The sequence below is a fragment of the Artibeus jamaicensis genome, unplaced genomic scaffold (genome assembly GCF_021234435.1).
Source record: "Artibeus jamaicensis isolate MK-2021 breed Jamaican fruit bat unplaced genomic scaffold, CSHL_Jam_final contig_332, whole genome shotgun sequence".
Classification (NCBI taxonomy): domain Eukaryota; kingdom Metazoa; phylum Chordata; class Mammalia; order Chiroptera; family Phyllostomidae; genus Artibeus; species Artibeus jamaicensis.
The window spans coordinates 26548279-26574818 of NW_026521788.1; the positions used below are offsets into that span (position 1 = coordinate 26548279).

Below are 26540 nucleotides of genomic sequence, written 5' to 3' on the forward strand. Positions count from 1 at the left end.
TTTCCTGTGGTAGAAGAGCCTTAAACGAAGACAACAGGTCACAGAGGGTGATCCTATTAGAAAAAAGAGTGTTAAGCCCTGGCCTCATAGCTCAGTTGGTTAGAGCGTCGTCATGATACACCAAGATTGCAGGTTCGGTCCACAGTCAGGGCACATACAAGAATTAAACAATGAATGCATAAATATGTAGAACAAACAAATCTCAATCTCTCTCTCCCCCCTCCCCCCTTCCTTCTCTTTCTCTAAAAATCAATACATTTTTTAAAAACGAGGTTTTACCTCGGGAGGACACCTTGCTACACATGAACACGCTGGCCTACTGGGAGAGCGAAGGGGTCGTCAGTGTGCTGCTGGTCCGTGCCCACCAGCCAGGGCCTTTGGCATCTGTTTCAGCTACGACTCTTCTGCTCTGTGCTAGAATTTCCTGGAGCAGGGATTTCAAGGAACTAATGTGGCTTTGGGAAGGTCTGAGGTGAGTGTGAAGGCCTGTCCTCCCTTCGGAGGGCGACATCAGGCTCCTGGGACAGGTGGAGTCCTTTCCTGAGCCTCCTGCAGGCAGGGCTGCAGGAGTGGCCTGTAGGCAGAAGATCTAGGAATTCCAGCAGCTTCCTCCTGCAAAGACTTATACCAGTTTACTGCGGGGGCCGCCACTGCTGGGCTGTGGTTTCTCCCACCAGGTCAGACTCCTGGGCTGAAAGAGAAGGCAGTAAATGCTCTGAACAAAGCAGAGAGCCCTGTTCTGGACGTTCTAATTGCATCCCCTCATTTTTTTTTCTAGTTGCACTGAACTTAGGTATGAGGCTTTCACTACTAAAATAGCCCTTCCTACTAAAAGAGGGCACAGAGTGCCAACCTCTGCAGAGGGGCCTGGGGACACATCTTTGGTATTGCTGGCCCTTCTCTAGGCAGTTATTTTAGGAATAATGGTTCTTTTACAGATGAGGGGGGTTGCAAAAAAATCCCCAGAATTCATTCACAAAAAAATTGTGTATTCTTACATGTTTAAACTTCAGTCATCTTCCAAGTGCCCTCCCCTTGGTGCAATGCACCTATTGACACGTTTTTCCCACGGCTCCAAACAGGTTTGAACTCATGGATTTTGGTGCCTGTCGGTGCTTCTGCTGTCTTTTGTTTCACTTCTTCCACCTCTGCAAAATGTTTCCCTTTGAGGACTTTTTTCATCAGGAAAACAAAAAAAGTCACTTGGGGCAAGACTGGGTGAATAGGGAAGGTGGGGCACAGGGGTCATACTATTCTTGGTCAAAAACCACTGAACACGCAGTGAGCTGTGGGCAGGCGCGCTCATTAATCATCCACCATGAAACAGGCAAACGCATTGAAAGGACTTAAAAAAACAGTCACTGAAGCTGAACACAGCCTCTCACAACGCGGGCTGGTGCAGATACAGACGGGTTCCTAGCACACTCACCCAGTGGGGGAGCCTGTACTACAAGGGGCCCACCCGCCAGAAGATAATTCCAGTTTTTTTCTGGGGTCCCCCTCATATTTAAATATTATGTATACATGCCCATATGTATATATAATATAAATATTTATATTTCCAGTACCACCGGCTGACTCTCCTGATTGGCTGTTCTGCCCCTCTTCTCTGAGATGCTCTTTTCCTTCTGCAAATAGCTGTTACATGCCCCCCCTCAAGAGTTCACATCTAACAGGGGAAAATAGGAAAACACAAGTGACCGTAAATGATCATTGTCATTCTGTTTATCGAGCACCTGCTGTACGCTCTGTGCTTTAAATGTACTATTTTATTCTATTCCTGCAAGCCTCACAAGACAGTGGCATCATCTCCCATACTATAGCTTATTAAGAAACTGCCTTGAGGTTGTACTGCTGGTGAGTGACAGAGTTGGGACTCAAACCTGGGCCACTGTCCTCCAGAATTCATGAGCTTCCCTACTGTACCAGGAGACTTCTCAGACTGGAGAAGTCAGACCTGTAAAAGTGATGCAAGGCTCCCAGAAGGAGCTGGCTCTGAGGAGGCTTAAGAAACACATTTGAGATGGGTGTGCTAGTTTACATCCTCTGAGCAGCTGATGCCAGATGGGATTAAATGTGCAAGAGGTTTATTGAGGGATATGCCCATATTGGACGAAAGAGAAAAAGCAGGAGAAGCCTCAGATTTTGATACAGGAAGGAGGCAGAATAGGGTACAAAGATCCTCAAATGGTAATGAAGTTCTAAGACAGTTGTGGCCAGGCAAGGGACTTGCTCAAGCTGAAGTCATCTGTTAGAGTCCCAGGTTTTATAGGGATGGACCTGCATGAGTACCCCGCCATACTCAGCCATCCACTGGAGACACCGGTGTGGTTTTGCTGGATCCAGGGGCGCAGCAGCCAGCACCGCGAGTCTGGCTTGCTTCTCACAGGAGCAGATACAAACAGTGCTGCCTATCATGGCTGCCATGACAGGTTTAGAAGAACTGGATGAATTTCAGGGGTAGCTATATTGAGAATGACATTTGAGATGGCACAGTTTCTATGGAGCACTAGCCCCAAGTTCCATCCTGAAAAAATTTTTGAAAAAATTGAGAACACATTGCATTCTCCTTTCAGAGATTAATCATGCACAATAATTCAAAGCTCTGAGAAGCTCCACTTGAGAAAACGTGTTAACCTTGGTTTAATCCAGTAGTTCCCAAACCTATTTGATTATAGAGCTCCTTCTGTACATGTTAATTGTATTAATGCCCTGTGTAATTAGTACTAGATATAAAATTCTGTGCTTAGAAAGTTAGGTTTCGGCCTGGTTGCGGGGGCTGTGACCTGCATTCACCCTGGTGCACAGGATACTTTATGGAGGGGCTCTGAAGAGGGGAGTCACGCACTTGGAGCTGCACTGTTTGGCAGGGATGCACTGTGGAGCTGGAGCAAGAGGCTGTCCGTCAGATTTAACCACCTATTACTTACAGCCATAATCAGCCCCAGGATTGCCCCCAGTCTCCAGATATTTGCATGTGAATCATTTGAAATCCATCTGCTGTAGTTTAAACCAAGGTCTAGGAGAACTTAAATTGCTGGGAGGGATGGTAGGTCACCCAAGTATCACATTGACCCACCTCCTACGGCAAGAAATAATGGCCCATTGTCTCTCTGGCTTCCTCATCAGCTTCCCTCTGTACCGAGTGTCCAGGCAGCTGCCAGCCAAGCTGCCCTCGTGACTGTCCCCGGCTCAGAACTCTCCCTCGCCCTCCGCCACTGACTCCCACGCCGCCGGCAGACACAGGGCAGCCACACAGCGGATGCAGGCAGCCGTGGGGTGTGAGTCAGGAGATGTTCTGGGCAGCGATCCAGCGACAAGTCTGGAGAAGCCCCCTCTCCTCTTCCTCTTTTTCTTCATTGTGGAGCCTTATGCCCTCTCCACAAATTTACTGGGGAAATTTTTGAAAATCTCTGTTAACAGGCCATGACAAGAATGGTTCAAAGCAGTAGACTCTTTGAATGTCCCATAAATAAGATTAGTCACCCGCAATTGGGAAGGCTTCGTTAGCCAAGGGGCCGGCCCTGGGAGCTGAGGCAGAGCAGGCGCCCCAGACTCGGACAGAGCTGGGTTTGCACTGTTTCTCCACCACTTCGAACACCAGCTGTTCAACCCGGGCCAGTCACCTAATCTCTGCAGGCTCGTGTTCTCTATTAACTGTAACAGGTATAACAGGCATCTTTATAGTACCTGTTTGTAGGGCTGTCACAAGAATTACATAGGCACTTGAAGTCCATAGTGCAGTGCCTGGCACAAAGGAAGCGGCCGGCTTGTTTAGCCACGATTATTTTGATTGTGCTTATTGTTACCGGTGTCCTCGTTATTACATATGGGCGGGTGAGTGGGGAGGGGTAGGAGTTGAGTAAGAAATGGTTCTTCTCACTGTCAGAGTTTGATAGGGAAAGTGGAAGGCCTTTTTATTTATTTACTTTTTAAATATATAATCTTTGTCGTGTATTTTCCCATGACCATTTAGTCCCCTTATACCTTCCTCCCCCTTAGCAATCTCCTTTTGTGAAGGCCTTTTTTAAACACATGATATGTAGGTAAATTTGTTTTAAAAAACCAGAAGTAAATATTAAACTCCAGTTCATAAAGTGCGTGCTGAAGTATTTAGGGTGGGAGTGTACTGATATCTGCAAGTGACTTAGAAATGCATCGAAGAAGTAAGATGGATCGATGAGTGGATAGAGAGATGAACATCGGTAAAGCAAATGTAGCAACATGGTAATTGTAGAATCTAGGTAGAAATAGATTACATGAGTGTCCATTATACAATTCTTTCAACTTTCCTATAGGTCTGAAAATTTTCATAAAATCTTAAGGAAATATGAAATAAATGTCATAAAGTAACAAATGCCGTAGGAGATCAGAGGAAGGAAAATGGACATGCAGCTGGTAAGCCAGAAACAACTGGCTGAGCGTACGTTAGAGATGGGCTTTGAAAGGGTCCGGAGGGCTCAGCTCAAAACCGTGGGGCCGGGGAAGCCCCCGAGGTGGGATGCGAGGCAGACCGAGAGCGGTGACGCTACATCACCGCCTGTGAGCTGGGGACCTGCCTGAGCACAGGCGGAGGTGGGAAAGGTGGCCCTGCGGGAGGGCGGGGGAGGGTCGCGGGCCATCATCTCTCCTACATCGGGGACCTTGTTTCGTGAGCAGGAGCTTCTCTGCATTTTCCCCGTCGCGTTGGGCTAAGCTTTCCCACGGAGGAAGGTGTGTGTGAGCTTTTTCAAGGAACAAACCAGTGGTTCCCCGGTGATCTCACTGCAGCTCCGAGGAAGATCCCAGCCTGCTGGTAGGTGACAGGCGGAATCGCTGCGCTGGAATGTCCACTGACAAGAACTGCACGAACTTGCCCTTCATTTGTGTCCTGAAAAGCTGTCACTTCACTATATACTTTAACCATCACATAGTACCTATTTTCAGACTCTAAGACCCACTTTCCCCCGAATTTGCGAGGAAAGCGGGTGCGTCTTATAGTCCGAATGCAGGGTACCTGGCTTGCTGTGGGTGGCAGGCAGCAGCCTATGTTATTTATGTTATTAAATATTTTACCACATTTTTTGCTTCAATTTTTTTTTTCTATTTTCCTCCTCTAAAACCTAGGTGCATCTTATGGTCCGGTGCGTCTTACAGTCCGAAAATTTCAGGTAAATACTAACGGAGAATGAAGCCCACTCTGCGTGTGACTTGGAGAGCCTCATGGTCTCCTCCTTGTCCCTGCCCACTGCTGGGGGTGGACAGTCCATCCGCTAGTGTGCCCAAGAATGACAGCCCGGCACTGCATGTGCAAAAGGACATTGTCCTTTATGCATAGTTTCAGGGACTTTTCACTGCTGCTGGCTTGACCTCCGAATCCGGTTAATCCTAGGATGTTCCTCACCCCTGGACATGCGTCCTAACTCCCCAAAATACTTTTAAGTCCCTTTATGCATCTGTGCTTCCCTTAGTTTCCTCCCACTGCTGCCTGAGCTTCCTCCTTCGCGGTTGGTCCTCCCACTCCCTGCCCCCTCCTGTGCGGTGCCTCTAGAACCTTGTTCTGTTGAAAACAAACCACCGTGAGTCCTCAGTTTCACCACTGAATGCTCGTTCACTCTCCTCCCCTTAGCCAAAAACTACTTTTTTCTATGAATATTGGATCCAGGGAAGACTGCTCACTCTCCCACTCCCTCCTCAACCTTAAGGCTGGACCTGGGGACGGGAAGTGTGGCTACTTCCCTCCCTACTCCACCTGCCCATAAAATCGCCTCCTTTGAGATTCATGCCCTCGGTTCTGCCATCTGCTACTAGCCCTCCTTTATGACCAGTTTCCCAGGCACTCTCCTGCGCTTCCTGAGGACTTACTTTGGCACCTGACTCAGTTTTCTGCCTACCCACTGTCCTAGTGACTTCAGTATCCCTGGGAACAACTGGTGCCTGTCCCGCCATTGTGTGTTGGATGCATGGGAGGCGGCTCCAGCCGCCTCGCCTCCCCTGTGGTGTTCGACCGCCCCTGCTCCGGGAAACTTGACTTCTATTCCACCCTTCCATGGCTCCTCATCACCCAGAAGGCTCCACTGCCAGATCTTACATTCTGGCATCCCACATTCTAATCATAACCACAGCCTACAGTCCCCCCATCTCATCTCAATGTGTTTTTTTTATTTGCATGAAGATTCCCAGGCCCCAGTCTCAGTATTGCTCTTAGACCTAGGCCAGAGAGTTACGGGGCTCCACTCTAACTCTTCTCAGATTGAGTCTATTCCCCCGGGCGAGGTCTGCGGGGACAAGGGAACACACCCCCCAAAGCCCATGCCGCCCTCTCTGTATCTGGACCACACTTCGGATGCAGAACACCTCAGTCTTCCCTTTTGGAGCAGTTATGAGCCCGCTTCGAGGGCCTGCAGGGGCTTATTCTCTGGAGCCCTTCTCCTGAGCATGGGTTGAATATCCAGTGACACACGCCTAAGCCCGTGGGGTATCCAAGGAGCATGTGTATGCGAGGGGAGCAAGCAGGTTGAACGTGTGAACTGGCCTGCACACCTGGCATCATGGGACAGAGTCTGGGGAAGGATGAGAAGGAATGTATACCTAGGGCTGGCTCCCCGCACGGGACCTCATCTTGCACAGACAGGTATAGGACTCATCCAGGGGCCTTCACATTTTTCCTGGCTACATTTCAGAACTGCTGTGGACTCCTGTGTAAGTCCTGTTTCCATCTTTTCTCACCAGGGGTATCTTTAACAAGTTATCCGGTGCCTCTTATCCCCTGTGTGTCACATGTGTGTATGTGTGTGGGGGACAGAGAGCTCGTCTCTTCGGTTTGTAGGTCTTCAGATCAAGAGGAGTTGTACTGTGGTTGCTGCACTTACGGAGCTGTGCCTGGGAAGCCTCGAGCTGATGCTATGAAGGCTGGAGGTTTGGGGGGACGGAGTTGGTGTATTTTCCATGTAAGGGAGATGTAAATAGTCTGACCAGAATACCAACTGTGGTGATTTAAAATAAATTCACAAATTCTTTGACACATCTTTCAAAAGGTAGAGCCTAATTCCTCTCCTCGGTGTGGGCTGGTTTTAGCAACTCACTTCTAACAAGGAGAATAAGGCAGAAATGTTTTCCGAGGCTGGAACACGTCACACGTGAGGGCTTCAGTCTGTCTCGGAGCACCTGGTCTGGGAGAGGCCAGCTGCCACGGCACGAGGACGCTGGAGCACAGCACGGAGGGATCCACGTGGGGAGGCGCTGAGGCTTCCTGACCAGAGCCAGACGAGGGAGCAGTCCTGGACCTGGATCCTTCGGTGCAGCCGACCCTTCGGAAGACGACAGCCCAAGCCAGCATCTTGATGCAACCCAGCACCACCCGGCTAAGCCACCCCTAAGTTTTGCCCCCCAGAAATTTTTAGATAATAAAATATTGGTATTTTTAAGCTATTAAGCTATAGTAACTAATACTCTGTCTTAGCTTACTTGACCGCTCCTCAGGAAGTGACAGTGCGAGCACTTCCTCCTTCGCCCACCGCTCTCCCCTTTCGGCTTCAAGGAAAGTACGTCCTCTTGAGTTTTTGTTTTGCCTCCAGACCAGTCTTGGTCAGTTTTCTGCGTTGGCTCCTCTGCTGCTTGCCCCTGAAACACCTTTCTTCTTTTTTTTTTTTAAAGATTTTATTTATTTATCTTTAGAGGGGAAGGGAAGGAGAGAGGGAGAGAAACATCAATGTGTGGTTGCCTTTCGTGTGTCCCCTGCTGGGAACTGGCCTGCAGGGAACCTGCCTGCAACCCTGGCATGTGCCCTGACTGGGAATCGAACCGCGATTGTCTGGTTCGCAGGCCCGTGCTCAATTCACTGAGCTACACCATCCAGGGCTTCTTTTTTTAAGAATTATTTTATTTTATTTTTTAAGAGAGAGAGAGAAACATCCATGTGTGGTTGCCTCTCACGTGGTTCCCCACTGGGGACCTGGCCTGTAACCCAGGCACGTGCCCTGACTGGGACTCAAACTGGTGACACTTTGGTTCACAGCCCGCACTTAATCCACTGAGCTACACCAGCGTGGGCAATTTCTACTATTTTCTTTTTACACCATCTCTCATTGAGTTTAATCACACCCATTACTAATAATTAAAACTAAAATTTTCATGCCAGTGTCTCTTACCCAGACCTTTCTCTTTTGCTTCATAACTGCCTATTGGACAACCCATTTAGATGTGGCCTCTGGCTCCTCCTCATACTTATCTGAAATTAAATCATCCTCCTTTTTTGAAAACATTTTTTTATCCTCACCTCTGGACATTTTTTTTTTTCATTGCGTTTGGGTGGGGGGAGAAAGAGAGAAATATTGATGCAAGAGAGACGCGTCGACTGGTTGCCTCCCACATGTGCCAGACCAGGGAATGAACCTGAAACCTAGGTACATGCTCTGACTGAAAATCAAACTTGCAACTTTTCAGTTGCAGGACAGTGGTGCAACCAAGCGAGCCACGCTGGCCAGGGCTGAGTCGTCCTCTTCACCCTCACACCTGTGCCTCCTCCTGTGTCTCTTCCCACCACGAGCGGAACATTTGTCCTCCCAGTTGTTCAAGTTAAAAATGGTGCTCAAAGAAAAAAAAAAAAAAAACTAAGCAAAAAAAAAAAAACCCACAAAAGAAAAAAACATGTTGCTCCCAGCCACCCTAGATTCAATTGTTACTTTCAAGACCTTTAGGATTTGATTCCAGCCAACATCTTTAGATTAATCTCTCAACCTTTTCTATAGGTTTTTCCGACTACTTGTGGTTTCCAAATGATTCTTGCCACTTAAGTTCTGGTATGGCTTTGCACACGTCTTTTTCTAGAATTTTGCCCTTTCAGCCTTGACCTATTGTTGGCTTTTTAATTTGGACAAGTCCTACTTTCAAACTTTAGTGCGTTTCCTCATTCTGACTGTGACCACAGTTCTGTGTGCTTACACATTGTACTTGCAACTCCTAAATTCTCCATCCTTTGTTGTGGGACAATTCTCCACAGTGTTTCTGCAGGTCTTGTGAGAGTTTTGATCTCAAATTGTCTTAGGAGCTAGAGGTAGCGTCTCCCTATAGGATAGAGAGCAGATTTTATTCCCTGAGAAGTATACTGTTATCTCTTTGTGAGTCAAAGGTTGGGCAGGTTTGTTAGCAGCTCCTTACAAGGCAGAGAGTTTCCTAAAGTCAGGATCCCTCAGCTGTGACTCACATACATGGTGTGTGTAGCTTTCTCCTCGGGTGGTCTGCATCACCACTGTGGTACACAGAGGGCAAGAGGAGCTGATTTGAACGTAAAGCATGTGCTCTCTGCTGTGCCACAAGTGATAAAGTTCTTTGTGTCTGAACTTTCAGACTCACATCTTCTGCTAGAGTTTATGAACCTGTGAAACCATGGCAGACTAACTGGCTAGCATGCAAGTAGGGTAAAAGCTTGGTCCCTGCCCAGGTCTTGACACCACACACACTTGACTGTCAGTGCCTCGAGAGCAGGCACTGCATCTGAATGGACTTAGCTTTCCCTGTGGGTGACACAGGTGATACTGCTTGGCCTAGAGCACAGGTGGCAAACACAAGGCCTGCAGGCTGAACCTGGCCCTCCACCTTGTTTCCACCTGACAGCAGTGCCGAGCTCTCTCTTAACTGTTAAGAAATAGTTACACTTATACGGTCCTAAAATTACATTCGGCCCTTTGAAGGCAACTGTAAGGCTGATGTGGCCCCTGGTGAAAACGAGTTTGACACCCCTGGTAAAGGGCTTTGGATGTAACTACTCATATATGTGTATTTACTGAATCCAGCTTTGAAATAATTTGCCAGGACTCTTCTCCTGGTTTTAGGAATTATATACATTCCTTGAGTTTGTAGAGTGTGAAGCCTCACATCAGTATTCTGTGGCAAAATGATATCCTCTGGGGATTAAAAATGCTACAGACACAGTAGTCACCCCATCAACCTAAGAACATCCAAACTTGTAGAGAATTTTTATGACTTTATTTGAGAAAAACCTCATGACAATTGTCAGAAAGCAAGATCTCAAATGCTCTGGAGAATAAGTGTTTTGCAATTTCTTTTAGACATTTGAAATTAAGAATGGGCCCTGGCTGGTGTGGCTCAGTGGATTGAGTGCTGGCCTGTGAACTGAAAGGTCACTGGTTCAATTCCCAGTCAGGGCACATGCTTCAGTTACAGGCCAGGTCCCCAGTTGAAGGTGTGTGAGACAACTGATCGATGTTTCTCTTGCACATTGATACTTCTCTCCTTCTCTTCCTCCCTCCCCCTCTCTGAAAATAAAGAAATGAAATTTAAAAAAATAAATTAAGGATGTAATTTAAGGAAGGTTATGTGAAGGTGGGAGAAAGCAAGGCAAGTGTTGGACTATAGGATAGTTAACGAGATCATGTGCTCTCTTGAGGGTGGTTATTACTTTTGGCACTTCAAAGATATGTTAACCTAGAATCACAAAAACAATGGACAAGGCTTGCTAGGGAAGTTATATGCCTGGTACGTGACTACCCACCATGATCTGCTTGGTTAGTAATTTATGATCAGATCACCACCCTGTGAGGTCACTTTGCATAGAACCCCTTTTTCATCCACACCCCTTATCTACCAGGGATATGTTCCAAGGCCCCTAGTGGATGCCTGAAACTGTTGGCATAGGTAAGTAAATAATAAAGGGAGCAAAGGGAATCAGATGTTAATAAGCATAATAAACTAGGGAGCTGAATTGGACACGGCCTGCTTCACTGGGAAGTTGCAGTATTCATAGGCTCCCCAGGGGACTGCTGCATCAGGACCTAATCCCTTAATGGACAGAAGGGACTGTTACCGACCATCAGCCAGGATTATGGAGAGAAAGATAAAACAGCAGGAGAAATTCCTCTGCTGGGTGCATGCTCAATAGAAGCCAAGATGGCACAGGGGGAGGTGCTTCTACTGAGTCATGCCCAGTAGGAAGAGGGTAACCATAAGGGGTGGAGCCTAGCCTGGGAGAAAGATCGGATTCGATAAAGGACACAGGAACCCAGAAGATCTAAGAAATGGATTTGTTAGAGGGAGGAACCAGCAGACGCCCACCAAAGATTGGAAAGTTGATTGGTTAGTTTGAAAGGGTGCCTGGTCCTTCCTAAGCCTGGGGCAATACAATTAGCCTAACAAAGATTTTTCTCTCTCCCTCTCTCTCACTCTCACACACTCTCACACACACACACACACACACACACACACACACACACACACACACACACTTTCATTCTCTCAGTCTCAGTAACACACGCTCGGTTTGTTCACTCGTTCTCTCTCCAAAGCAGCCAAGTGGCCCTAATAGGTTGCCTGGGGTCCAGCAGCCACACGTGCACTCCAAGTGCAGGCCTGGGCACAGCCGCCAGCTGGAGGACAGCCAGGAACACAGGCTAAGCCTGCTGGACAGCAACTGAACTGGACTGAATCAGTGGCCCAGAATTTATGGACACTGGCCTTTCTCCTGTGCTTGTTGAAAACAAGGCTGGACCTCTTGACAGTGGGACAGGTGACGATGAGACACTGGGAACCTGGGCACAGCCTTCCATTTCAACCACAATATGTCGGTCGTACCACTGAAACTTATCTTCCCATACATGGGTCCCTGAAATGCTTTCCCTGTAGCTCTGCACAAGGGCCTCATTTCCACCAGCAACAAAAACACGGAAAGCACTGAACCCCGTGTATACTACATTTTTTCCTATACATACATACACTTTGCAGCTTCTCTTTGGCATAATGGAGTTGCCAGCATCACTACTCTTGTGCTTTGGGGCCATTATTAAGGAAAACAAGGGTCACTTGAATACTAGTGCTGCTATACTGTGACAGTCTGCCTGACAAGCAAGATGGCTACTAGCACGGACAGGCAAGACAAAGAGGTGGTTCATATCCAGGGCAGGAGGGAGTGAGAAAGGAGCGAGAGGGGAGAGAGATTTCATTATGTTCCCTAGAATAGCATACAGTTTAAAACAGAAATTGTTTATTCCTAGGATTTACCATTTAATATTTCAGACTACATTTGATAACAGGTAACTGAAACCATGGAAAGCCACACCAGGGGTATGGAGGGAATACTGTAGTTCGCAATGTGAATAAACCCTTACTACAGGTAATGGAAATGACTAAGGCAAGCCTAGGTTTTGCTGGGAGGTGGTGTTTTGCTGCAGCTGGGATGGGATGTTAATCTCTGCTGTTGGCCTCACAATAGCATCAAACATAGCCAGAGGAGACCTGCTCCCAGCCCAGCCAGGCTGATTCAGACCAACCTGTCTGAGCTTCAGTTGATCTGGTCCTGAACTCTTAAGAGCAAAGACTCTACTCTTCTTCTTCTAACACTTTACATGAGTAATCCCTACCATGACTAGGCACGATTGCAGGCTGGGTTTGCTCACGGGAGGGAAATTCTCCATCGCAGCTGTAATCCGAGTTTGGATTGTGGAAGTGTATCTAGCTCTTTTTCCTGGTTCAGGAGGGTGGAACCTTGGCAGCGTTTGAGCAGCGGTGGCCTTCCAGGCCAGAGGAAATGGAGGGAAAATGCTGTCAGACTACGGCTGAAAGACTATTAAAACCACTTCATCTCATTTAAACTTGTCATTTTACAGATGAGGAAACTGGAGTCCAGAAGGGATAAATTGCTGAGACTGGCGATTGATTCAGGAGCCTCTATTGACCCTATTTCCATCTCACTAGGAGGCTTATTTTATTGTTGTTTCCTTGACTCCTTCACTCTTCTGCACTCCCGAGGAGCTTGAGTGCAGTGTTCTTATCCCTGATCAGCATGATCCCCAAATTTCATAGCAGGCTTGCCTCCGGCTTCGTCGGTGTGTAAAGCAGTCCCAACGAAAAAGCCAGAGCAGACAGCAGAATAGGAACCCCGAAGCGGGAACTAGAAAAAGGGGCGGGGCACCCTGAGACGTGCTCAGTTCGTCCAGGGAGGGGCGGCCGAAGAGATCCTCTTAGGCGGAGTCCCGCCCAGAATGGCAATCACGCTGCCTCAGGAGGCAGGTGGAGAAAGCGGAAGCGAGGGGCTAAAGGTGGTACTCTCGTGCTCTTTCGTTTCTCCCCAGATCTTAAGAGAGACACCGTATTTCAGAAGGGCATGTTGCACTTGCTCACGCCAGATGGGATAGCGCTCAGCTGACTCTTTGCAGACGCCCCAACCAGCAACTGTCTGCAGGGTTTGGGAACCACAGTTCCGAAAACGAATTAGAGAGATGTACGTGACCCTCAGGGCGTGCTGCAGAGCCAGTCGCGCGGAGACCCACGCGGACTCGCCCCTGGCGCCCCGCCCCGTCCGTGACGAGCGTGCGCGGGGGCCTCCGTCCCATCCCCCGCCCGCGCGGCACCCACCGCGTTACGGTCGCCGTTCCCCGCCCCCGCGCCTCCGGGGCTGGCCTCGTCACTGCCTGACCGGAGGTCCTGCAGCTTCTACCTTTTGCTGGTCTCTGCTGACGGACTGAGGCAGCCCACCCAGGGAGCGGGGGTGTCATTGATCCCGGTGGCCGTTCCGGAGCAGGTTGGAGAGGGCAACAGGAGACACTTGCGGGGACAGGCGCCGTGGAGAGCCCGGGCAACAGAGGCGGGGTCCGGGAGGGGGGAGGTCAGGGTTGCGGCGGGCGGATCGGTGTCTCCTTCACTTCGCCCTCCAGTCGCGGCAGCCGCAGCCCAACCCCGAGCGTGCCGAACGGCAGCGACGGCCCCCCTCTGGAGACCACTAGGTACCGCCGCGCCTGTCTTACTGCCACCTAGGGGGCCTAGACCCCGGCGGTCAAGGAGAAGGCCTGAGCGGGACTCGGGGTCGGCTCTGGTTCCCTAAGATGGCCGCGCTGCCCCGCCGCCCCTAGTCCCTCTCTGTCTGAAAACCTCTTTTGGCTTCTTAAACCCCTTCTTACTCATGCTGACCGCACTTCTTGTCCTCCCCGCAGATCACCTTTTCCCGCAGCCTCGCCATGGCAACCTACGGACAGACCTGCGCGCGGCGTAAGTAGAGTAGGGATCTCTGCGGGATGGGGCGGTGGTGTCCCAGGAGTCTGAACCTTTCCACTAGATAACTGCAGCTACTTCTTACTGCAACCCCCACCCCCCACCCCGATCCCTCCAAGGACTTGGAAATTCGCCCTCTTCCGTAGTAACTGCACCCGTCTTGCTTCCCTGGCTCTGCAGAAGCTGGGCTGCTGGATTTTGGAAAAAGGGACTAGACCAGGGGGTTTGGTCTGTGGCTTCAGCTTTTGGACGTACCTTTGACGAACTCAAAAGCAAAAAGTTGTTAGTAGTTGAATTCGGTTTTTGGACGATTGGATCAGTCACTTTCTAGAGGAAGTAGTAACTCCCTTGTGGGAGAGCAAGGTCATTCATTACACGTGCTCCTAAGGGCGTGGACTCACTTTGTAGAATGAATGAGCTGGTGTTACAAACTCAGTTTGCTTGCCCTTAACCCGCATAGCGTTGACCGAGGACTTCAGTATCATATTAATATGTTTAAAGTGTCGTTTGATATTTATTTGATGTAGACACTTGAGTGGAACATAGATGGTCATTAAGTTCCAGTTTTTAAGTTCTCAGAGTATTACATATCTTTCTTCCGACTTCAGAACGTTAGTTTTGACTGCAGTGAGGATACTATGGGATATTAGGGGAGAGGACCTTGTTTTAGGTTTTGATTTTGTCATTTGGTTAAATCAGCCCATTCCAGTGAATTGTGGCTTATACATCTATAAGGATAGGTGTGTATGTGTATGTGTTTGATTCTTTGTTCTAGGCCGGTCTGAGGAGGTGAGGGAAAAGAAAGTCTGTTTTTCTGTTTTGGAAGTCATTTCCCGACTTTGTATGGTAATATGCTGGAGTTACCCATTTAGAAATAAATAAGCCTTTGTTGGTTATCTCTCTTTCATGGATCCTTACAGTACAGTTTTAATGTAACTTTTGGTGGAATCAAAAATACATCAACAAATTGGAGTGCTTGAATTTATGTTTTTCTTGTTTAATTCATTTATTCCTTTTTTGTTGGACTGCTTGAATTTAAAGATAGCAAAGATAGCAGAGGGTCGTCATCTAGTCTTGGGACAGAAAGTGGAGAACAGGAACACTAACGTTGGAATGTTTCCTCCTACCAGCAATGTGTATCCCTCCATCATATGCTGACCTTGGCAAAGCTGCCAGAGATATTTTCAACAAAGGATTTGGTAAGAACTTCTTTAAAAAATTTTTGGATCAGATGTGAAAATATGTCTTTGGATCGCTTAGTGGAATTATTAATTTGTTTAAATTTTAAATATCTTACTGCATTAATTCTTCTGTTAGATACATTTTAGATAAAATTTCTGTTATAATTCTGTAACAGTCCATGTCACCCTCCATCCCAGTTTCTTCCAGTATTTTCAAACTATAGTTCAAGGATTTTACCTTTAAAAAAATCTGTGCTTTCATTTCCTTCAGATGTAGTTTAGGCCTAGGTTGACTAGGATAATTATTGTTATTGTTACTGTGTTTTATTGTTTTTACTTTGTGGAGGTGACTCGTATCAGATTTGGGCTTTCTCCAGTGAATTTGATTTTTTTAAAGATTTTGGTCCATGCACACACACAACCCTCCCCATTTTCTATTATAGATTTTTCTCCCAGTTATTTAGATTATTAATCCCAAAGGGAGAGAACTCCTTTGGGATAAATATTCCGAATGTCTACCATAAACTGTTGGCCATTCTGAGATTTAAGTTGAATTAACTCTACTTTCAGGTTTGAAAGTTGTTTTGTTTTGTTTTTGGTGCTGAAGGATGCACCAAAACACTAGGCAAAGCTGCGGGATTGATTTGTCCTTTGTATGTCAAGTTAACATAGAATAATTTTAAATTTTTTCTCAAGTATTGTATTTCAACATACATTTTTATGTCTTTGAGCAACGTGTGAATTCTTGACTTTTTAAAAAATGTATAGTCAACTGTTGGAATGCATTTTTTATACAAGAGTCATTTTGTTATAATTTGCTTTCTAAGGTTTTGGGTTGGTGAAACTGGACGTGAAAACAAAGTCATGCAGTGGCGTGGTGAGTGTTAAATATCTAATAAGTTCTGATGAACCTTCTATAATTGCGTACCCAGAAATGTTCAAAACAAAATGTCGGCCCATTCTACTGTAAAGAAAAAAGCAGGAGTCAATTTTAAGGGATGTAACTTGATTTATTTTCGCTTTGGTCTTTTTTCATGTCTTTTTCCATATTACTGTGTATGCACAAGGAGCTCAGTAAAGACTGGTCGTGTGGGACTCAGTAAGATTACTTGAAGACAGGAAACCTGTAATACTTTTTCATAACCCTTTTTTTAAAAACATGCTTTACTTGATTCTTTTACCAAATCTTATTCCTAGATTTGTAGTACTTTTAAAAATATATATATATTTTTTTTAATTTTTAGAGAGAGGAGAAGGGAGAGAGAAAGAGTGGGAGAGAAACATCCATGTGTGGTTGCCTTTGGTATACCCCCATCTGGGAACCTGGGCTGCAACCCAGGCATGTGACCTGACTGGGAATTGAACTGGTGACTCTGCTTTGCAATCCCATTGCTCAGCCCGCTGAGCCACACCAGCCAGGTCATAACCCTTTCTTTCAGTGCCTGTTAAACACATTAAGACTTCCGGGCATAAAAGTATTCAGTAACTTCTTTTTTAAATCCTCACCCAAGGACATGTTTATTGATTTTAGGTAGAGAGGAAGGAGGAAGGGAGAGGGTGGAGGGAGAGAGAAGGCGAAGGAGGAAAACAGTAGATGTGAGAACCATGGATTGGTTGTGTCCTGTACATGCCCTGAGTGATCGAACCTGCAGCCCTTTGGTGCATGGGATGATGCTGATACCGAGCCACCCGTCCAGGGCTGGCGTTCAGTAACTCTTAATTGGAGTGTACTGTTTATATAATGGCAGTATATAATCTAGCAGCCCTCCTTGGGGAAGATTTCCATACATATTTTGTGAATTTGGAGAATCTTGATTTGAGTATTTTAAAAGAGATTAGTGTTTTTGGTATTTGATGTTTTGATTCTGCTTATCAGACTTAAACTTAATTGTTTGATTTTCTTTTTCTCCCTCTAAAATTTTTGTTTTGAGATTGTTTGGGGGATGGGTATAGTGTGTACGTGTTGAATATTTTTGGACATTTTGATAAATTCTTGTGTGGCTCTTAATTCCCTTAGTACGTGAAACTTCTTATTAAGATTTTGTTGTAGTTTAATGCCTAGACTTGGGTTTCGGGTTTTTATATTAGTCAGGCATGTCATCTGGTTTCTGTAATCTGAGAAGCCTGAATATGCAGTGTGGTTGGGCGACTCATTTATTGTAACAGGTTTCAGAGCAGCATCTTAAGGTTCATTTTATTTATTTACTTATTTTTAAAGATTTTATTTACTTTTAGAGAGAGGGGAAGGGAGGGAAGGAGGGAGATACATTGATCAGTTGCCTCTCCCACACCCCTAACTGGGTATCTGGCCAGTCCCAGGCATGTGCCCTGACACAACAATTTGAGTGGGGAACGATTAGAAAAGTATATTAGTATTAGATAGTTTGACATGTTAAAGTCTTTGTTGGAAAAGAAGGGCTTATTGTGGACATGGTTAAGGGAAGTTTTATGAATTGAGGTTTAAGATCATGAAGAATGTCTAGAAGCTGGATTACATAGAGTATGTTTTTGTTTCTATTTAATGCATATAACTCAACAAGTGTGGTACTGATCTTGTGATGTGTACCTGGCCCTAGATAAATCCCATTAACGGCCGGTTCTGTTTTTTCACCTGAGCTGCAGAGATGTTCAGGCTGCCCTGGAAGGTAGAAGTCTGGAGGTCTGGTGATGGAGTGAAGGGTCTAAGCTCCACCGGTGGTGTCGTCTGGCCCCGTTTTGGCCCACAGTGTGGTCTTGGTTGTGTGCCTTGAGGACTCGTTGGCATGTATATAGGCTAGCTTTTAGCTTATGGATTCATGGGTGGTAGTGGGTGGGGCCTTAAGAACCATGGATCAGTGTCACTCAGGAATAAAAATAACTAGCTACTTGTATACATTCCCCATTCCAAGTGTCTGCGAGAAGAACATGCTCCGTATAGTTTTAATTCTGCTTTCCTTTTGTGTAGAGCACATGAAAATGTGGAAAGCCTTCATAGTGTCAGTCCAGTTTAATCCTCTAGAGTTAGATTTTGTTGTTATAATTGAGGAAACTGAGTTCCACAAAAGTTTAACAGTTTCTTCCTCAGTGTTACTCATTTAGTAAATGACAAGTGGATGTCAGGACTCCTAATTTTACATCCAGTGTGTTTTCCTAACCTTATACCAATGTTTTTTAGTATGGACTTTGGGTACTAAGCTTTGACTTGAAATTCCTGTTAATGAAAACATTTAATTTCAGGTGATTGTGTACCAGACCTAAGGCTTTTGAGTCTGCTTCACTGCAGAGCAATAGTTAGGCAAATGTTCTATTTTCTAAGTGAAGGGAGATTGGCCTTTTCTGTTACTAGCTCAGTTTTTGATATTTCCTCACTTTTGCAGGTATCACAATTTTAGGTAGAAATTCTCTTAGTTCAGATAAGCTATCTGTAGACTTCCTTTCCAGTGGCCAAAACATCAAAGCATTATTAGCAGACAGATTGTGAATTGGAATCCTCAGAAGGCTTTTTAATATTTTATCTTGGAAGCTTTCAGTTGCCTGCCTATATACTGAGCTCTGAAAGATTATTAGATTTCTGGATTATCTGTAGCAGAACTTAAATTTCAGATAACTCCCCCTCCACATTATGCTTTCCGTAGTTGGTGAGCAATTAATGGATTTGTAAGTTCTTTATGTTTGCTACAAACATAAGATTATATATTAAAATTATCCCCATATGTAGATTATTTTTCTACTGATATCTGTTACATATACTATAGTTTATATTATGCATGATAAACCAGTTGTAGAGTAAATCTCCTATAATTTCCTCCCCCTACTTTTCCCCCCCTTTTTTTTTTGATGAGACTGGAAGATGGTTGGAAAGGCATGAAACCTGGTGAAGATCCTTTTTGTCTCACAGAAACAGAATGTTGGGACTACCTAAGAATTTAGAAAAGCAATTATTTGTTCTTGGCATGGATTCCTGCAGTGGGATACTTTCCCTTTAAGGACTTTCAGGAAACATTTCATAATAAATAGAGGATGTGTTACAAACTTTGATTGTAATGATCTTATATCTGATAACCATAGTGACTTATTTATTATTTAGTGTTTTATTCAATATCAGATACACTGATGGACTGGATGCAGAGCCAGGCATTCACTCTTTCCCTAACTTCCGGTGCTTTTTGAATCCCAAATATATCACCTCATAAGTTTCCTTGAAAGGTGTACAGTTTGTTGTTCACTTGAGAATTACATACAGATTAACTTGTGATTAGTTGGAAATGTCAGCTGTAAGGTGGCAGCTAATAATTTACAGGCTAATTTTTCACTCTTGTATACACTGAGTAGTAGAGGGCAGGAATATTCGGCAAGCTGGAGAGAAAGAGGATTAAGTGAAGGTAACCAAGTGTTTCAGTGGGTTGTGTGCTTTGGTTTTTTTGTGTGTGTGTGTGTAAGTTAGAGTCCTAAGTGTCTGTGAGAAAGTTCATGAAGTTATTTATTGTCTTAATAGGAATTCTCAACATCTGGTTCATCTAATACAGACACTGGTAAAGTTACTGGGACCTTGGAGACCAAATATAAATGGTGTGAGTATGGGCTGACTTTCACAGAGAAATGGAACACTGATAACACTCTGGGAACAGAAATCGCAATCGAAGACCAGGTAGCGTTTTGAAAATGTGCTTTAGTATTAATTACCTTATTTTTGTCTTTCAAAAAGGAAATAAAGCTGAAAACATTCTTTTTCTTTTAACAGATTTGTCAGGGTTTGAAACTAACATTTGATACCACTTTTTCACCAAACACTGGGTAAGCATGGATATTTGTATCTGCTTTAAATTTAAAAGCATTTCTCTTCTGTATATTTAGGAAAGCATGCTTATTTATTTATTTACTTATTTACACTTATTTTCCTTGTTATTGATGTATTGGGGTGACACTGGTTAACCAAATTATACAGACTTCAGGGGCACAGTCCGTGGCACATCATCTGCACTGTGTTGTGTGCTCACCTCCCCAAAGGAAAGATGCATCTTGACTGTTCCTAGCTCACCCAGATACCTAGTGGCAAACCTCTGTTTGTGCCTTTGAAGTATGAGCACTATGGTTGCTGTTTGTCATTGGCTTGCCTTCAGATACTTGCCTCTCTTCGTGGTGGCACTAACTTGGGTAATTCACATGTTTCCAATACGCTTTTGTGACACTGCCTGTTATGCAAGCAGCCTTCCTGTGGCAGTCTAGTTACTCGTGTGCCCTTGTCTTTTAGTTTGGGAGAAGTACAGATTTCAGAAACTAAGTAAATATATTTATTTATATGCATAAATGTAAATATATATTTGTTTTTCACCTCTTAATGACTGGTACTTTAAAAAACTTATTATTATTTATTTTTTATTGTATTTTTTTATTACCATTTATCCCCATCTGCTACTTTTTATTCTAGCTATACTGCGGTTCATCTAAGTCTGTTGTGTGCCCTCTGTGCAGAAGTTATGTAAATCTTTTCCCACTCATATCAGTTGTAAGTCAGTTTGTTCTTTTTCCAGAAAGAAAAGTGGTAAAATCAAGTCTTCTTACAAGAGGGAATGTATAAACCTTGGTTGCGATGTTGACTTTGATTTTGCTGGACCTGCGATCCATGGCTCGGCCGTCTTTGGTTATGAGGGCTGGCTTGCTGGATACCAGATGACCTTTGACAGTGCCAAGTCAAAGCTGACAAGGAATAACTTTGCAGTGGGCTACAGGACTGGGGACTTCCAGCTACACACTAATGTGTGAGTGTTTCCTTTGTGGGGTGTTATGATGGAGCACCTCAGGCTGATACTGATGTCTCCTGTCATTTCCTAATGTAGGGTAAACCTAAAGGATTTCTCTTAACAGAAAAAGATCATCCTTGAGCATTTCCGCGGTGCCCATCAAAAGTGAATAGTTAAAAATGGTCGTCGGACTTTTTGTACCGAGAGAATAAGTGTTCATTTCATACGAGGCTTGGTGTGCTTTGTGTTTTAGAATAGGCTAAGACTTGGTCAGATTCCCACCAGTGTATTTATTTGACTTACTGGTGTGTTGTGTTTGAGGTCCTTGTTTGAAAGGGTTTCCTAGAATATATGATGCTTTTAACCCAAAATATATGTCAAAAGGACTGAAAAAGAATTTTTCCTCTTATAAAAGAAAAAATGCATTGGTAAATAATAGAAGAACAAAGAAAAAATAAAAATTTTTTGATAATCCTACCACATAGGTGTATAATCTTTGTTAATTGTTAATGTTTTGGTGTTTTACCTTTTTATATATGTATATACATAAAATACATACTGAAAAGGCTGTTTTTATAGCACTTTTCTCCATTCATTTTGATCATTTTCCTCTAGTGTTATATGTTCATTCTACAGCATGATTGTTAGTGGCTCGTAATTCCACTGGATGGATGTAGCATGGTCGGACCAGTCCTTGTGTTTGGACAATGGTTGGGAAAAGACCTTTTAAAATGAGAATATTCAGTGGAACATTAGAGACCCATGTGAGCAGTAGCTTTTGGTTAAATGTGATGCTACTACAATGTCAGTCTACTGCCTTAGACATATTACATTGTTCTTGATTTATTTAAAATGTAGCAACGATGGGACAGAATTTGGAGGCTCAATTTATCAGAAAGTATGTGAAGATCTTGACACTTCAGTAAACCTTGCTTGGACATCAGGTACCAACTGCACTCGCTTTGGCATTGCTGCTAAGTATCAGTTGGATCCCACTGCTTCCATTTCTGTGAGTACAACTGTGGGCTTAGAATAAATGGGTTTTTTGGTTGTGGTAATTATAATTACTCTTTGGGTACATTATGTTGAGAATGTGAACTGTAGTTCATACTGTCTCTGGTTTATACACAGAGTGGGTTAGAATTCTGAATACTGCTTTTTTAAAAAATGGAGACAGAGTTAGAAGTTTGGTGTCCAGGCCATAGGATTTTAGCCCCAAGAGTGTGTAGATAGTAACCCTGAGCCCTAAGCCTGTCTAAGCTTAAGGAAGACAGTGATTTGGGTCCTGGGCAGTTCTCATTCCTGCTGAGGAGTAATTCAGCTGATACTTGACTTTGTATTTTTGTGGTTTATAAAATATCTTCAGATTTGAGCTCTGTGCTCAGTGGTATATGTGCCATTCTGCAGTTGAAGAAACCAAAAACTTGGAGAAAGGACCTCACCACTACTAAGGAGGCAGGGAGGGTAGGGAGGAGTAGAGCCAGGACTGGACTGCATGCCTTTTGATTTCCTTCCTGTCTAGGGTGAGCAGCTAGCTCACGGCTCATCTTGTTTTGCCTGGGCCTATTTAGCTCTAGCCTTGGAAGTCTTGCATCCCAGGGAACACCCCCGCTGGGTTAGCTGGGTGGGGTGGCCACCCTGTCCTTAGGCTCTTTCTCCCTTCGGTCACAGTGGGCTGGGTAGGAGGGAGTGTGTGGTATCTCAGGGTGTAGAGGGGCTGGCTCCAGTTTCAGGCAGATGAGCCAGCATCTGTTTCTGTGTGTCAGTTGTTTACAGGTCACGGACTGCCTGTGCCCAGTGTATGGGGATGGAAGAAAGTTAAACCTTCATGAGAATTATTTGTTACATGAAGTAATCTTCATTCCCGAGGACAATGTTTTGATTATTTAGGCAGTTAAGTTTTAGTTCCTATTTTTGTTTTAACTTACCAGAGTTGTAATGAGAGAATGAGAAGCACCCAGAATGCTATTCCCATTGGGAAGGCAGTGATTCATTTATTTTTCCCTTCTTTGTTTCTAATCGCACCAAAGCAATAAAAAACCGCAGGATTCACCCTGCTACATTGTTACTCTCTTCCGGTGGATGTTTATGGCACCATCCCAGATTTAAAGCCAGTAGAAGATGCAGCTCTTATATTCTAAAATGAGAAGGGAACTTGGGACCTCTGTGCCATCGAGTGATTCCTGGGGATTATTTGGGAATTTGTCTGTCATTTCCCACTTAAGATGCTGCTGATGCCTGATTCAGGCATCACCTAAGTAGTGCTTAATGCCGCATCACAATTTCATGCTTTACCTCTAAAGTAGTAGGAACTTGTGTTTACCCGAGGCTCTTAGATTTGTTGGGCACAAGGTGGTCACTGGTGGTGCATTTCTGAGACAAATAAGTCACACGGTCATTGGTGACTCATGAAGGCTTGGCTGTGGTGCCAACTGAATATAAGTGCAGTTTATGTAACTTTTGCCTATATAGTTACATCATTTTTTTCTCTGGATTGGGCTATTTTGATGTTACACTTTGTACAAGAGTGTAGACATCAGCCCTGGCTGGTGTAGCTCAGTGGATTGATCACGGGCCTGTGAACCAAACAACCATGGTTAGATTCCCAGTCAGGGCACATGCCTGGGTTGCAGGCCAGTTCCCAGCAGGGGACTCATGAGAGGCAACCATACATTGATATTTCTCTCCTTCTCTCCTTCCTTTCCCCTCTAAAGATAAATAAATAAAATCTTTTTAAAAAAAGAGCGTAGACATCAGATGCTTTCCAAGTCTGTTTTGAAGTCAAAGGCTGTTTTGTTACCTTTTACCATAGCAGTACTCAGAACGCTGAAGAGTGAAGAGCAGCCTAGGCCCTGGAGATGGCACGTTAGTAGTGGGAGAGAGTGGAGCTACTCCTTACTGTGTCTTTTTCTCCTTTCTGCCCCTGAAGGTCTGTGACTAAAAAGAATAGAATCATGCAAGGTAATGGATTGGCAATGATGCTCCACTGGAACGTCTTCTCAAGCATAGTCTGGTTGTATACAGCCAAAACCCAGAGGCATGAATGATAGAGAAGGGATTTAGTCAGTCTTATTCTTAGAGGAAGTACTTGCCAGTTGGAGATTTTGAACATTGATGGTTTTGATTATTTAGGATGACCCCTGAAAGTAGTATGTGTCCGAGTCATGAACTTAAACTTCACATCGTACACTTTGCGGCTGCATATGTCATATAGCTGGTGAGCCCGGTGGACTTCCATTAGCAGCATTCTGGTGTGTTTTTGTTGTGCTTTATCAGACTCAACGTGGATGGTTTCTTAGAGTGCTTAGGCTCTCGTGCCACGTGGACTACATGGCGGTCTTTTAGGCACATTCCGGTAGATGTCACGAGTATTTTGTTGTACTGACAATTTGATTTTGAGTTTAATGGATAAGAGTTAAGCCCTGGTTGGGTAGCTCTAACAGTTTGTTAGAGCATCATCCTGATGCCAGGGTTGTGGGTTTGATCCCCGGTCAGGGCCCACGCGAGAATCAACCACTGAATGCATAAATAAGTGGAATAACAAATCGCTCTTTCCTTCCCTCTCTAAAATCAGCCAATTAAAAACAAAGAATTAAGTGGCACCTGGTTTTTGTTTGGCTTAATAACAATATTATGTTTTTATTGTGTGAATAAAAAGGCTGAACACTTCATAATTGCATGATAGGGAAACATGTAGGGGCTTTGTCTCCTGTCAAAAATTTTCTTAATAGTTTTTGCATTTTGTTTTAGGCAAAAGTCAACAACTCTAGTTTAATTGGAGTGGGCTACACTCAGACTCTGAGGCCTGGTAAGTATTCTTGATAAAGTAGGATTTTTTTTAATGGTGTTTTAAAAATCAGTTTTCTTGTTTTGCACACCTTTTAAGCATACAAAATTGATGAACAATGAACAGTTCTGCTGATTGATGAAGTAAGTACAATGAACACGTTTACTTTTGACCAAAATTTTATATTTCTTTTTTTCCCCCTTTTTTATTTGCTGGGCTGTTTGGAAGTTGCAGCTGTCATGACGCTTCCCCACATGCTTGCGCATGTCTCTGCTGAGAACAGTCTCCTGTTCTGTGCAGCTCAGTGCTGTCCTCACCTGAGGACACGGACAGTGAGGCCGTGGCGTTTAGTATTATTCATTCTCTGTTCGGTGTCCTCACTAGTCCCTGAAATGTCTTACAGTAATTTGTACTTCTTCAGAGTTCACTCATGGCTTTGTTGTTTTGGCGTCTGTAATCTCATTTACTTCATATTATTTTGAGCCTTGCGAGCCTTACTGTGTTTTCTAGAGCAGTACCTACCAGATTATCAGACTTCAGTGTGTGCCTGAATCACCTGGGAAATCTTACTAAATGCAAATTCTGTTTTTATGTCTGGGATGGGGAATTCTATCTTTCTAACAAGCTCTTAGGTGATGGCAGTGTCCCTGGTGTTTGAACCACCATTTGGATAGTAAGGTTCCAAGGCATTTGGAACTTTTGCCGCCTCCGAATAGGGATTTTCACCCAGACATTTTGACCATTTTGAAACCTAAAGAAAAGAATGGTACCATGAACATCTGTATGCCCTTCCTCACATTCACCAATTATAACACCAAATTTATTTTACCTTTTCATGTCTCCGTATATAATCCTTTGTTTTCACATGCCATGAGGAATTATTTAAATGTAAGTTTTACAGACATATGAACACATCAGCCTTAGCATGGATATGCTAAGAGTAAGACATTTTTCTTCATAAGTACAGTAAGCATTGTCACAGCTAGGAAAATACACATTGATAATGCCTAGTTTGTACTGTAGTGTGTTCAGATTTCCCCACTCGTCCCAAAAAGGTTTCAGTTTTTCCTTTCCAGAATTTGGTTATGATTGTCTTTTAGTCTGATAGTATGTTGAACACTATTGTATTTTCTAGAGCTCTTTCAACTTCCATTTTTGTGCTGTTACTGATGCCAACAGAATTCTCTCTGGTATCTCAGATACTCCCAAGTGCCCTCTGGTGGCTGGCACCAGTAGGTCATCTGACAGGCCGAGGAACAGTGACAGGCAAGCTCTGGAGTTGCTAAAGACGACGGCGGAGCCTCCGTGGTGTTGCATGCACGTCATGGCTGTCTGCTTTCATTTACAGGTGTGAAGCTCACACTGTCTGCGCTGGTAGATGGGAAGAGTATCAATGCTGGAGGCCACAAACTCGGGCTTGCCCTGGAGTTGGAGGCTTAATCCAGCTGAAAGAAACCTCTGGGAATGGATATCAGAAGATTTGGCCTTAATATATTTCCAGTGTGACCAGCAGGCTTTTTTCCCTCCAAGAAGGTGATCAAAAAGGATGAGCTAAACAAGAGCTGTGTTTTAAATATTTACAGTTACTTGTTAGCTGGTTTCTAGTTGAATTGGTTGTCTGTCTAGTTACCAGGGCTGCTGTCGTGCAGCCTCCTATACATTATTTAAATGTATTTAACTGTTCAATGAGCTACCCACCAATAATGAAATAGACCTTTATGAAAACTGTGCAGTCGTGTGCATGTTTGTTTTTATGTTCCTTTTCACACTGAGCACTGCCATTGAATGAAATGGATCAGTGGATTTAAGATGAGGTTAAAATTTCTTTTGTTAAATAGCAACCATTAGAATCACTTTTGGTACCCTAAAACA

At 44.4% G+C, this 26540-nt stretch overlaps 1 protein-coding gene across 1 annotated transcript; it reads left to right on the forward strand.

Moving 5' to 3' along the window:
• The first annotated feature begins 13590 nt into the window (after positions 1–13590).
• Positions 13591–26398, forward strand: VDAC2 (voltage dependent anion channel 2). Its single transcript, XM_037130605.2, has 10 exons — positions 13591–13715; positions 13923–13977; positions 15111–15179; positions 15989–16038; positions 19636–19788; positions 19882–19934; positions 20672–20899; positions 21740–21890; positions 24632–24689; positions 26017–26398. The coding sequence occupies exons 2-10, from the start codon at positions 13947–13949 to the stop codon at positions 26106–26108; spliced, it is 885 nt and encodes a 294-aa protein (XP_036986500.1). The 5' UTR covers positions 13591–13715; positions 13923–13946; the 3' UTR covers positions 26109–26398.
• The last annotated feature ends 142 nt before the right edge of the window (positions 26399–26540 follow it).

What these genes read in the sequence shown, in the direction of transcription:
- VDAC2 (XM_037130605.2), top strand. Translation starts at nt 13,947, where the DNA reads ATGGCAACCTACGGACAGACCTGCGCGCGGC. An exon ending in CAAAGTCATGCAGTGGCGTG is followed by an intron (nt 16,039 to 19,635) that starts GTGAGTGTTAAA and finishes TTGTCTTAATAG; the next exon opens with GAATTCTCAACATCTGGTTC. An exon ending in AAATCGCAATCGAAGACCAG is followed by an intron (nt 19,789 to 19,881) that starts GTAGCGTTTTGA and finishes TTCTTTTAACAG; the next exon opens with ATTTGTCAGGGTTTGAAACT.